The sequence below is a fragment of the Lissotriton helveticus genome, chromosome 11 (assembly GCF_964261635.1).
Source record: "Lissotriton helveticus chromosome 11, aLisHel1.1, whole genome shotgun sequence".
NCBI lineage: Eukaryota > Metazoa > Chordata > Amphibia > Caudata > Salamandridae > Lissotriton > Lissotriton helveticus.
In genome coordinates, this window is record NC_136072.1 from 189,933,066 (window position 1) to 189,946,956 (window position 13,891).

Sequence of the window (13,891 nt, forward strand, 5' to 3'; positions counted from 1 at the left end):
ATGGCTGACCACACTTCCAAAGACTGGAACATCGACTCCTGGGTTTGTAGGGGGTGTCCTTCTCAGGCTGGGCTCCCTCACTCTTATAGCCTAGCACCCTGCCTTCAGAATTATTGAAAGGCCTACCTTAGGGGTGACTTTAGGATTTAAGTGCAGTGACCTCTGATATAAGGAAACATTTATCTATTGTGAGTGGTGCTAACACCAGCTCACACAGGCTGCAATGGCAGGCCTGTAGCCACAGCTTGAGTGTTCTCTCACTGGTGGCATAATACATGCTGCAGCCCATGGGAGACTCTTGGTATACCTAGTCCCTGGGTACCTTTGTACCCAGGGACTAGGTATAATCAGATTAACTTCGTTAATCTGCGCTGTTTTGACCTGAAAAAACGTGCGCTTGTGTGCAAATTGATTTGGAATTTGTGTGCTTTTAAAGTTTTTTAAATTGTTCTCCTCACTCGAATCGCGATCCTCAGGGCTGCCTAAACTCTCCCCCTGCTCACCTCCCTCAGGCCTTAGCCAACCGGCCTGGACGGGGCGGAGCCTGGAGGCGGGACGTGAGCCCAAATGCAGGTCTCCCCAGAGGAGCGCAGCGGACACGCCGAAGGCGCGCCAAAGGCTAGCCCGTCTGCGCCCGTCCGCGCCAGACCGGGCCCAGGGGCCAAAAGTCCTACGCTACTTCTCTCCTATTCCTCAGGGGCACTTAGAGAGCTGCAGCCCTCGCCCGCTACGCTTCCCCCAGCTGTCCTTGATCGTATTCGGGCCTTGGGCATCTTATGTAATGTCAGTGGTTCTCTCTCCCGCTAATAAAGTTCGCCCGGCCACTCTTCCCTCCCCCTACATTTCGCCTCCTGCTACAAGCAACGACACGTCTCTCCGGGTGCTGTACCTCAACTCACGTTCGATGGTCAAACACCAGCTAGATATCTTTATCTTACTAACATCGGAAAAACCTGACGTGCTACTGATCACCGAAACCTGGCTCACTTCAGATTCCACGCCAGATTTACTGGCCGCCCTCCCCCCAGATTATTACATTCTTAACGTAAATCGAACATCGGGTAGACCTGGGGGTGGGGTAGCAGCCATTATCCACAAAAAATATACATTCATTGCTACCGCTTCCTTAGCCCTACCAGAGGTGGAAAACCTGGTTATTAATCTTGAAACTGACGCAGGCCCAGTTGCATTTATACTCATTTATCGCCCTCCCCAGCCCATGCCCTCATTTCCCATCTCTTTAAGTGAACAGATGGCGAACTTGATGACCTGCCATACTAAGTTACTACTCTTCGGCGATTTCAATTACTGGTTCAATGACGCTCGAGGAGGACCACATGCCACTGAACTCTTTGAGCTACTCACCAGCCTCAATATGACTCAGCAAGTTACTACACCCACCCACATAAAGGGTCACATTCTCGACCATATTTGGTCTCATAATCTCACTCTATCAAGCCCAATAATCTCCCCTTGCATCTGGTCAGATCACCACCTGATTGATGTCACTATCACAGTCAAGGGGAGGGTCAAGCCCCCAATATTAGCTGGAGGGCTGTTTCGTAAATGGAGCACCTACGACTCCCAAGGTTTTATGGATTCCCTGGCCAGTACACTCCCCATCGTCGAAGCCAACCCCAATGTCGACTCAATGGGGGTAGACATCACCAACTGACTACAGTCGGCCAGCGATAGGTACGCCCTTCTCACCAAATTCTCACGTGCAAGGCATGGCAACGCCCATAAATGGTTCTCCACTGACCTTAAGGCACAAAAGCTGAATCTCCGCCAACTCGAACAGAACTGGAGACGCGGCTACTCCACTGTAGACAGACTGCTCTTTGTGGCGGCCCTAAAAAAATATAAAAGCGCGATCTCCTCGGCCAAAGCAGCACATGTCTCGGAAAGAATTCTCCTAGCCCTTAACAAATCAAAGGACATTTTTAAAATCATGAATGACTACACCAATGATGACAGAATTTTACCTGCGCAGGCCCCTACTGAAGAAACATGTAATTCTCTAAACACCTTCTTCGTCGAAAAATTGTGACTATCAAGAATAGCATCCCACCTCCCACTTCTGCCAGCTCATCGGACCCTACCCTTTTCAATCCACTCTCATTTACACACTTCCCCGCCATTAGCCCGAGCATCCTCTCAGAGCTCTTAACCCGCATAAAATCGGGCTCTCCAAACGACTTCTGTCCTCCCCCCGTCCTCAGGGATATCTTCTCAACCCTACCTCACAGCATCCTCCCTTTTCTGAACGAATCCCTTGGCAAGGGCTTTGTTCCTAGCACCTTAAAGGAGGTTATACTGGTTTCTCTATTGAAGAAACTTGGGGCGGACCCCACTAACCTTTCTAATTACCGCCCCATCTGCCTTTTGCCTTATTTGGCAAAGATTCTAGAGGCCCATATAACTAATCACCTTTCTAAGTTCATCGAAAGCTCCAGTTTCCTCGAACCCAACCAAGCAGGCTTTAGTCCTGTACATTCTACAGAGACCGTCATCTTAGCAGTATTAGATACTCTGAGGGGAAACGCCGACAAGGGGGCTCCGCAGGCTTTGGTACTCTTGGATCTTTCAGCCGCGTTCGACACGGTGGACCACAACATTTTGCTTCACCGTGTCGGACAGGCTGGCATCCAGGGCCCTGCCTTCGAGTGGATTAAGTCATTCCTTTCAGGTAGATCACAAACGGTCCGACTGGGCCCCTACACGGCCACCAAGACACCTACAGTATGCGGAGTACCCCAGGGATCCTCTCTCTCACCATTACTATTTAATTTGTATCTCCGGCCATTGATCCACTCACTAAAAAATTGGAAGATCACGGTTTTCAACTACGCCGATGATCTTCAGATCATCTTCCCTCTGGATTCCCCTAACGCCGTAACAGAATTCCAAGCAGTGATGCTCCACATACAGCAGTGGATGAATCACAATCAGCTTAAACTTAATCCTGGGAAAACGGAACTCATTTTGCCAGGAAACAGTGTGGCATACTGGGGCCCACACTTCTGGCCATCTGTACTAGGCCCCCCTCCCACACCTTCAGGCTCGGTGAAGAGCCCAGGGGTGGTCATCGACTCCGACCTCTCCCTTAAAGGACATGTAGGGGCAGTGATCTCCTCTAGCATGTTTCAGCTGCGTAAAATTAGAAAGATTTCTCACCTGTTATCGCACGCGGCCCTTGTGCAAGTGGTGATCTCCCTGGTGCTATCTCGACTTGACTTCTCCAACTCCCTTTACCTTGGTTTACCTCAGTCCTTGCTTCACCGCCTCCAAATCGTTCAAAACCAGGCGACAAGACTAATATACAAAACCCCCAGAAGGCAATCGGCCAGGCCCCTGTTGCGTAAACTACATTGGTTACCCATTGAAAAAAGAACTGCTTTCAAGACAGGCTGCCTAATTTTTAAAACACTCCATTGCAATAGCCCTGAATTCATGAAGGGACTCATTGTAAAGCACTGCCCGACCCGCAATCTCCGCTCAGCCTACCTCCACTTACTCGTCACCCCCACCATCAAACAGAAGAAAATTGGCAGTCGCAGGTACGCATACTTGGCACCCAGGCTTTGGAATTCCCTCTCCTTGGCGATTAAGACCAGTAACAATTTACTGAGCTTTAGAAAGGGCCTAAAGACCTGGTTATTTTCTCAGCCCTGTTAACCTGCTTTGCCACGCCTTCTTCATACATACTTAGCACCAGGAAACTTATGGTGTCAGTGCGCTTTACAAATTCATACTAACATAACATAACATAACATATACTAGGAACTTAGAAGGGTACATCAGTAGCCAATTTGAGAGGTACCAAAGTACTTCCCATTGTCCAATTTAGGGGGAGAGCACAGTGACTGGGGTCCTGATTAGCAGGATCCCAGTCAGACAAGTCAAAAAACAGAATGACACCTGTAAAAAGTGGGGGTAACCATGAAAGCAGATCCTACTTTCCTACACTTACCCTGCAGGAAGACATACCTCTCCTCCACTTCAGCTTCCTCATAACTGAGCACAAATGGGGTTCTCAGGCCACCCACACCAGTACTCCCCAAGCATAGGTTGAATAGAAGGTATGATACGGCTGCCTTTCCATTTCTTGGCCACCTTTTTAATTTCCATATTATTAAGGTAAGTCTCCTGGAGGCGCACACTATTTACCCAATGACTCTTTAAGAAGGATGAGACCCTATATCTTTTGACGTAGGTTCTGTAGGAAGCTGGCACTTTATGTGATATACCAATAAGTGGCTATATCGTGCAGAGTTCAGAGATTCCCAAGGAGTGTACAGGGCTCAATGTAAACCTAAAGTGCTCTATTTGTTGTACTGTGGTCAAGCAGCCTTATGCCTAACACAGAAGAGTGTAAGACATTTGGTATGCACACAGTGATTAATAAATGAGGAGTTGGCCTAACGGCTAGGGCGCTCGACCTCGGACCTGGGGATCTGGGTTCGAGTCTCGGTAACGACGCCAAAAAAACCTCCTGTGATTCTGGGCACATCACTTAATCTCCCCGTGCCTAAAATGAATGTGTGTCCTCATGTAACGTAACTGGTGCTATGTAAAGCGCTCTGATACCTGATTCAGTTCGGGTCTAGTTTGCGCTATATAAAACTCTGCAAAAAAAACAAAAAAACACACGACTCAGAAAAGACATCCTGACCAATTTTATAAAAATAAGCTTCTTTCAAGATTTATTTTAAGACTAAGAAATACGTAAAAAGGTAAATACTTTTTTCATAAGAAACACTTTTCACTTTAAAAGTGGACAATTTCAGTTCCGCAATGTTAACCTAAGGGAGGAAAACAAGAATGCAGTTTTGCCGGTAAGTATACATCTTACAGTCTTGGTTTTCAGGATGAAGAATCAGCACCAAGCAAGGTTCTAGGCAACGATGCAGCCCAACACGGCACCTAAAGCCCTGCCGCCCTACTGCCCTGCCGTACACCCTAGCTCTCCCGTCTACACGAGTGAGCCGGGTATTATGGCGGCGGACAGCTGTGTAGGTGGTGATGTCAGTAGTTACCGTCAAAAAGAAAATGTGAAGCATAGCACAGGCAGCAGTGAGATCAGGGCAAGCCGGGAAACAAAAACAGTGTGTGCCAACAAGGAACAAAACATTCATCAAGAGGCAGGCCAGCAGCCATGGACTCCTTTATGATCTTTTTCTAGCTTGTGATGCATGTGTGTGGGAACAAGTACATTGTCAGGGGGAGGAGAGCCATCTCATCCCCTGCGCTAAGAGATATTTCCTGTGCTCACATGCTTGAATCCTCCCCTATTGCTAGACTGGGAAGCCCGGTAACTTTAAATAGTAAACAACTGTGTTAAATGGATGATATGCCTCATCAACAATGTTTGTTTAATAAGTCAATCATGAACTTCAGCCAATAAGGTGGAAGTGCTGAGCTCTCCTACTTCCTCTAGCACAGATTGCTACTACATGTAATGTGTGAGGAAATCCTTAATGAGGAGATTTCCTCCTGCTAAATGAGATGCCAACTACCCTGGAGAAGAATCCGTGAAAAGTGAAACCTATGGCAATTCTGCAACTGGAATTGGTTTAAAAATCATCCACAGCCACCTCATCCTAATATCAGACAAAGCCTTAATGAGAAAGAAGAGCAAGGGATAACTTGAAGAAGAAATATGCAAAAATCCAACATTCCTGACATCCAGTCTGAATTGCCACCTCGAGTTGACGACCAGAGCTCCGTTATCGGGGAGAGTGACAGTGTCCTTGATAAACAGGCTGTCGACGGGCACATAATCACAGTCTCTGTGGTGGCCATCACTTCTACATCGATAACAACCCCCTCGAAAGCGACAGTACGTCTACCATAGATGACAACCTCGTCGACAACAGGAATCCGTTTTCAGCCTCTAACTTACCCTTATTCACCGCTGAATACTTCTATTCACCCCTCTGTAACATACTCGATTCAAAATTGGAAGCTTGTATTTGTGGCCAGGAACAAGTGTCAGACATAACCTGCAGTCCTGGTCACACTCTGGAATTTATTCAGAAACCTTCCACCCTTCTGCACAGAAAAGAACATTACTGTAGCATGAGCTACAGCAAGAGATTCTCCTCCTTCTTTAACGGGTCATTAAAGAGCCCTGAAAAACAGAGGAATCAAGAAGTCTAGCCCATATTAATTCTAGGTAAGAAAAAATCAGATTACTAGAGGCCAATACTGGACTTTGAACACATTCCTGAAAAGAAATTCCTTCCGAATGGCAACCCTCCAAAAAGTCCTTCTGAAGCTTCATGCAAGAAATACCTCATCTCTCTGGATCTTTTGGATCTGTATGCTACAAAGTGCCGAAAACAAGGTCTCCACAACCACCCATACTTGGACGACTGACTTGGCAAAACTCCATTAATGGAAGAGACTCTTGCCTCCTCAGCGGCCTGCACCAGCCTATTCCAATAATTCGACTGGTCCTGAACACTGAGAAACAATATATCCATCCTGTGACAAGATTGCAATTTTTAGGAGCCATCCTGGATAATCACATGGGAAAGACTTTCCCCTCAGAAGAAAGGTTACAAAACTTCAGGCCATAGCAGAACCTAGAGGGACTTTTGGCAAATCTTGGCAAAAGCTATCCTAACTATAGTTAAACTAGACTATAGAAAAACAGCACCTACTTCTTACCTCGTACTACACTGTAGTGTGGGCTGGACCATGTCGCAGGGATTCTACTCCTACACACCACAATTCACTGAGGTCCTGGGTCTCTGTGCACAGTTCTGTGTAGGAGCAGAATCCCTGCGACAGCACTTAGGTTAGGTACACTGGGGTAGAACTAGCTAGAAGCACCAGATAAGTATTCACATTTTAGCCTGTGTTATTTATGTATGTATTTTTATGAATATGTCATAGCTACAAACCATGCTATTGCAGTATTATTTTATCTTACTGCTAACGCTGTACATATTATACTTCGCATTCTGTCTTACAATTGTAGCAGTTCACATCTCTTGCACGAGAAATAAGATTGTTCAATAAACCCTTTTTATTGAAACGCCCGTCTACCTATTTCTGTGTAAACTCTGTAGAAATGAAGCATGCACTATTCACTGAGTGAAACTGTTATCTATTGTTTCCACGATTCTGAGACTGTTCCGATTCTAAGGGAAACAAAGTTGTCATGTTTATGCGGTTGTCAGAAACGAATCCCTTCTTGTCCATTCGAGAAGTTTCTAGTGACCTCTGAGTTAGCTGGCACACACAAGTAATTAAGTTTAATATACACGATAGAGGCATACTGACCTCAGTCCTATTCCACAACTATAATGTATATTATTCCAATGCGCAGAGCCTATCAGGGATGTAGGATCTACACTACAATAGCCTTAGAGCCCTCTGTAGCAGGCTTTACAGGCCATTAAAGGGCTGCTGACCCTTTTTAAAAGCCCTCGCCTTCAGCTCGGACCTTTAACCCTGGAGCAGGTCTTTAACGGTCAGTAGAGCCCGCTACAGCAGGCTCTAAGGCTATAATAATTCACTGGCGAGCTGCGTATATTCAACCAATTCTCAATGCAAACATTCTGAAGTAAAATAAAAACATAGTTTAAAACTACTGTTTACAGATTATACATTAAGGACTGTCTAGAACCGGGAAGTGTTGTCACATGCGAACAGTAGCTGCACGTAGGTGGGCCACGGCAGGGAGGGGCAGGGTGGGTGAAATTGGAGTCGGGCATACGATGGCCAGGAGTAAAGTAAGTAAATAAATAAATAAAACTATTAACCTTGCGCTCGCTGCATCGCTGAGTTGGTGATGCAGCGAGCGCAAGGTATATAGTTTTATTTATTTACTTACTTACTTTACTCTTGGCCGTCGTATGTCCGACCCCACTACCCACCCCCCCGCACCCTGCCCCGCCCAGCCCTGTCCCACCGCCCCGCAGCACTCCCTCAGCGAGCCGCCACTGCATGCAAATGATCTAGAAAGAAGATTCTGTTTCCCCTTTGCTTTTCACGGTGGCTCTGCAAATATTAGTGTGGCGATGAAGAATGTAAATTGATACCCTCTATTGATACACTGTGCGGGATATTCTGCATTCTAAAATGTATACCACTTTCACTATTTGTTAACAGTTGGCGAAGATGGTCAAATAAAAATCTGGTCAAAAAGTGGGATGCTGAGATCAACATTAGCTCAACAAGGTATGTTGTACATCATTAAACATCTCATTGAATGTTGTATTTGGACTAGCAGAAAGGAATGTAGTAAAGAACAAGGGAAAGACAGGAAGTCGAAGCATACTTACTGAAAATTGCAACTCTGTTGTGTTTTGATGCTTTGTATTTAAGGGCCATAACAGGAACAGCCTTGCACATGCGTGGAAGACTAGTGGTTAATGTGAATATTAATAGATACCCAGCCTGATGATGATAAACCTCCATTTATAAATGGGAAAGTAGTTAACTGAGTGGTGGCCAACAAGGTTCAGCACTATGTATTGGATAATGGTAGCCCCGTCATGAGATGCAGCCTGCAACAAACTGTGTATGTAATGCTTCGCTTCTATTTGTACCATGCGTTCAAGCCTACGGTGTGTTTGTGTAGCAGCCGTGGATCCATGAAATAACAAAGCCTACAGAAAGTCACTTTGTACTCGTAGTGAGTAGCAGTTATTGTGAAAGATTCAGATGTGGCTTTTCGCCCATCCCCAACAATATTAGCCTATGGTTTTGATGCAAAGAATGCGTATCTGGAATTAGTAACACAGTCTCCTCTAGGCTGAAATTCTGATGAAAATGCCGACCCACACAGGTGCTTACTTCATATTGGTAGTAGACCAGTCAGCCAGGTTGTTTTGGTGATGGCAGCCTGCCATGTTCTAGACAGTGATAACTTCAACTTGGAGGATCAAGGCAAGACGATCTGTCATACTGAAAGGCAAACTATGTGACAAGCAAATGCTATTCTGGTCATATATAGCTCCTACATGTGGCACAAGATGGCCAGTTTTTGCGATTTCCCGTGAAATGATCAAAGTTGCTCTGTGCCATCCATGTGCCTCCTCCAAAACTCAATACTTTTTCTTTCTAAGTAATACAATTATGTTCAAGTCCTGATTAGATCTTTTAACCTAACTGAGCCTCTGTATTGTGCATTCTTTCAGGAAGAATCATTACAGGGGATAGGCATAGCCGACACCTGCTTTTATCATTGGATGTTTTCTTACCCCAGTAAAAAGAGTGCAGATCATCTCTTGTCCAGAACATGTTTCTCGTAGAGCAGAAAGAGTCTCTATCAGTGAAGTTGTAGGAAAGTGACTTTCTGTTGCAGTAACCACCCCCACACTTTTCGCCAGATTTCTGATGCATTTTGACTGAGTGTGCCCATGGTCCCTGCCAATCAGGTACCCAGGGCCTGTGTTTTTTCTCTAAACTGTACCCTTGTTTCCACAATTAGTACAACTCTGGCCTACCTGTAAGCCCCTTGTAAAGGGTACCCATGGTACCAAGGACATGGTGGCCAGGGAAAGGCATCTGATCACTGCAGCATGTATTATGTCACCCTCAGAGACCTCTCACCACAAACGTGCACCACTGCTATTGCAGCCAGCGTGTTGTGGTGCAGCTAAAAGTGAAGAGTCGACATGGCATTCATTCCTATGTGCCATGTCGGTAAGTCACCCTTAAGGCAGGGTGCCCTATACCTCATGTGAGGACCTATCTGTAGGAGCAGACTGGTCCTATAACATCTAAGGCCATTCTTCGATATTATAAGTGCCCAGTAAAGCCATCCTGAGTATATGGTCTGGAAATTGGTCATTAAGGGTGTCCCAGCACCATAATGGCTTTACTGAATCCTGGTATGTTTGGTATCAAACATCTCAGAATAATACATCTGCACTGATTCCAGTGTCCAATTTATTATTCCCTACACTCAAGAGTCCCTTAAAGAGGGGGACCCCTGAACCAGACCAACCACTGGTGGGGATCTGACAGGTGAACACCAGCCTGCCACAACAAGACAGGTTTCTGGACCCCTGGCGTGGGAGCCTTCGCTCCCTGGGCCCAGAAATAAAGCCTTTCCTGTACGGATGTATTCACACCTACCTCGGGTCAGGGAGAGCTATCTGTGGCAGGGGAGCTTCAAAGACCTTGCCACCTTTGGAACGCGATCCCCAGCCTGTCCTGCTATCAGGAGCAGGCCCCCTTCCTCTCTCACCCTTTTTCAGCAGGAAGACAGGCGGGAAAAATAAGGCAGCCCAGAAGCTGTGCCCACCTCTGCCTACCCCACCCCTCGGGTGGGGAAGTTGAGGTGAAACCCTCTCTTCAGTGCCAGCCGTCTTGCAGATGGCATGCATCCTCCAATCAGGGTTAGGGATGGTGCCCATTTCCCCCATGTGGGGTGAGCACCCTGTGTTGGGCGACCTCCTCCAACCTTCTGCTCGACGCCTGCAACCTCCTCCTTAAGGCCCCCCCAACCCCAACTCGAACCAGTGAGAAGAACCTGACACAAAAAGACACCCCTGCACCCGCAGCCCCTGGGTCGTGAGGTGCCCAACTGATGGTGTCCTGGTGCCCAGCAACTCTCCAACTTCATCCTCCAGTCATTGGTTCCCTTTTTCCAGTCTTCTGGCTCCAGCCTGCAGTCTATTTCCTCGATCGGCAATCTCCTTAGGAATACATTGGGCTCTCAACACCGCATAAGCACCCTGCACCCGCTGCACCTGCGCTGCTGGTGGTATAGGTTTGGTGCTGACCTGGGACCCCCGTCCTCACCTTAACTCTAGGAGCTTACCTCCCAAGACCAAGTGGCCTTGCCCTTGAGCAGCTCCCAACTGAGGTGCCCCTTAGCCCTATTGGCTAACCTTGGCACACTAGCACTCTGTACCCGTCCTCCCTAGTGCCGCTGGTGGTGCACCTCAAGTGCTGAACTGAACCTTGGTTCTACCATTGAAAAACTCAGTCACCAAAACAGTTTACTTACCTGTAAACTTAACACTTCTCTTTACTCCATAGGATTGCATGGTGGGTTTTTCTCAGAAAATTGTATTGTGTTGATCCTGTCTTGTGTGCAACAAAAGTAACGTAGAGTCTTCACATGAGTTAACCTGCTCGCTAATGTACTACAATGGCCAAACTGTGTGATTAGTTTGTTTTGTGCAAAAGTAGGAAAGTAACTGAAAAGTAACTAAAAAGTAATCTTAGGTAATTACAAGTATTCTGAAGAGCTTACAACCCATTGTCTTGACTGCAGAGTAATTTGTATTCTCCTACAAAACCAATACACACTGTATAATTCTATTGAAAGTATCACTTACCTGCTACTGGGTAAATCTTGGTTCTAGTAATGAAAATAGCAAAGTAACAACTTTTTGAACAAACAATTGGTCTGGGTTCAGTCTTTGAGTGATTGACTTCAATTGTTGCCTGAGAGTTTACAACAAATGCTTAACACTACCCTCTGATAAGCCTGACTGCTCAACCACGCTACCACAAAAGAGAGTAAGGTATTATCTACTTTAGCCTTTGCTATACCTCTGGCGATCGACTGGACTCTGTGCACACTATACCTTACTTTGGTATTGCATATACAGAGCCAGCTTCCTACACAAGTCTAGATGGAGAGACTTTGGTACTCTCCATTAGAGGGAGTGTTCTCAGTTGCCATTTTCACATCCCTCCAGACCTCGGAGAATTTCTTATAAACTTTTCCTATAAGTGCAAGACTTCTCAGTCTGTTGGCAGAAGAAAAATTTGAAGGGTTTAGTATACCTGTTTTCTTATGCAATTTAATCGCCATCAAGATGAAATGACGTCTCCGTCTCATCCTTAGCCTTAACATAGTTATTCATACCCATCTCTGAAAGAACCGAAGAAGCTCTTTCTGCCCAAAGTCATTAGGATGTTGCAGTGACTTTCTTTAGCAGATGTATACTTTCCCATCACCAGCCATGAGTCTAACCGATTTATAGTAGGAGACGACTACTACCTGTACTGAACCAGTGTCTTTGAATTAATTTTGTACTTTTCATCTTCCATATAAAATCAGATTACCGAGTTAATATATTTGAAATGCCTTATTTTTTAGGAATATCATTTTCAACCCTGAAATACTTAATAATTTACCATGATTGATTTTTATTGACTGCAGTTGTCCATTGAGCGCTTGTTTCTATGGTATTGTGGTGTAATTGTTGATGTAGTTATTGCTCTATATAAGAAGAGATGATTTGAGGCATGGAACTATGGATAGAAAATAGAAGATGAGGTATGGCGTGTTAATGTTGACATAGGTTGGTGATGTCATGCAGGAGGTGAGTTCTAGGTAAGTGAGGTGCTCTATTTCTTTAATGGTGTTGATCGAGGAATTCAGGCGGAGACTGAAATTTCCGGGAAATGTTGTATGGACAGTGATACTGGAGAAAATGTCTGAGAGTTTGTTAGTAAAGTCATTGCTGGTTTGCCTGTTGACTTAGTGAACTGTGAAAGACAGAGTGTGAGGATTGAGGTTTCAGTAATAAACAGTACATCCAGGCAATTGTTGGTTATGAAGTCCAGTACGTTTTTGACTGACATAATACAGAGCTGAGATTAATGAGCATGAATTTGTTGATGGAGCAAGTGTGGTGGGTTATGTAGCAGTATGGAATTTTGGTGTGTGTTTCTCAATTTTCTTTGCAGTCGAAAATAAAGGGGTTGCATTTGATTTACCTAGGCTGTAAAATGCAGGGATTCAAGCTCTTGATCCTGATGGGGACACACAAATTACTCCTGTTATATCCACCATTAGTAAAGAAGCACTGGTGAGGAACTCTGGTATTTGTGCTCATGTGGGGGGGGGGGGGGGGGGGGGGCGCGGTTGAAGAAACCACATATAACCATGTTCACCAAAAAGCAGGCAGGGGCTTCGACAATTGAATATGACCTCAAGGGAGCGTTTTACCAAAAGCACCAAAGAATTGTGCTGAAATTAGAGTACAGGTTTAGGCTTTTTGCTTTGTGGGTTGCTTCAAGCCTGGTGGCCCCCTTGGACAGAAGGCATTGCCAAGTGTAACGCTGCTGGTGCTATCTCTTTGATCTTTCCATTCAGTACTTGGAATGATGTTTGTTTTGTAAAGTTATTTTATGTACTTCATAGCCATCCTCCACGTCAGTTTCAAAAGTGCTTGATTAAGTTGATCTAGTTCTGCTTGGAAAAGGGTGGTAGATGGGGTCGAGGGGGTGGGGATGTTCATTATCCATGCTGATGTACACTATAAAGAAGTGAAGGTCGGTCTTCTTATCGAGGCCATTGACTTCACTGTAAAATGTGGGGAAATAATTGAAAGATTTCGTATTCTCCTGGACTTTATATTTTGACTCTTCCTTTGTTAGTTCCAAGAGTGCCTTTTCTGCTGTCCTTTTGTCCTACAGGTTTACATTGGGTTGTGCCCGTACTTAACTTTTCCTTTAGGAAATGTTCTTGTGCCGTCCGTTCATCTGAGGGCTGGAATCCATTGTGGTACCTATACATCCTCTTTCTGCAGCTATCATTCTCTGTCAGTCATTGTCCGCTCAACTTGCTCATCATTTGGCAGTCCCAGTGGAGCATGTGCAGGTCCAGGCTGGGAGGCCTTTGGTAGCCATGCGCTCTATAAGTGTATATTCATTCATTCATTCAGGCTATGTGTGCCAAAATATCCTCTTCCGCAGAGCTTATAAGATGCAGGGGCTGCCCGTTTAACCACACAGAACCAAGGGCAATTTTAAATATGCTGAACAACAGTTCTTAGTGGATTCAGAGGGTTATATAATTACTGAATGTCTTAAAATAGAAACAAATGTATTACATTATTATGAAATTGGTTGAAATGTAGACAATCAGTGAACACAACTTCGCAGTTGATTATACTGTTTTTCA

The 13,891-nt window shown here is 45.4% G+C and overlaps 1 protein-coding gene across 2 annotated transcripts in view; it reads left to right on the forward strand.

Moving 5' to 3' along the window:
* The window catches only part of IFT80 (intraflagellar transport 80), a 326,686-nt gene that overhangs the window by 56,612 nt on the left and 256,183 nt on the right, over positions 1-13,891 (forward strand). For both annotated transcript variants that reach the window (XM_078666860.1, XM_078666859.1), the window contains exon 5: positions 8,125-8,193. In XM_078666860.1, coding sequence (XP_078522986.1) covers positions 8,125-8,193 — 69 coding nt within the window. The remainder of the gene's footprint in view (positions 1-8,124; positions 8,194-13,891) is intronic.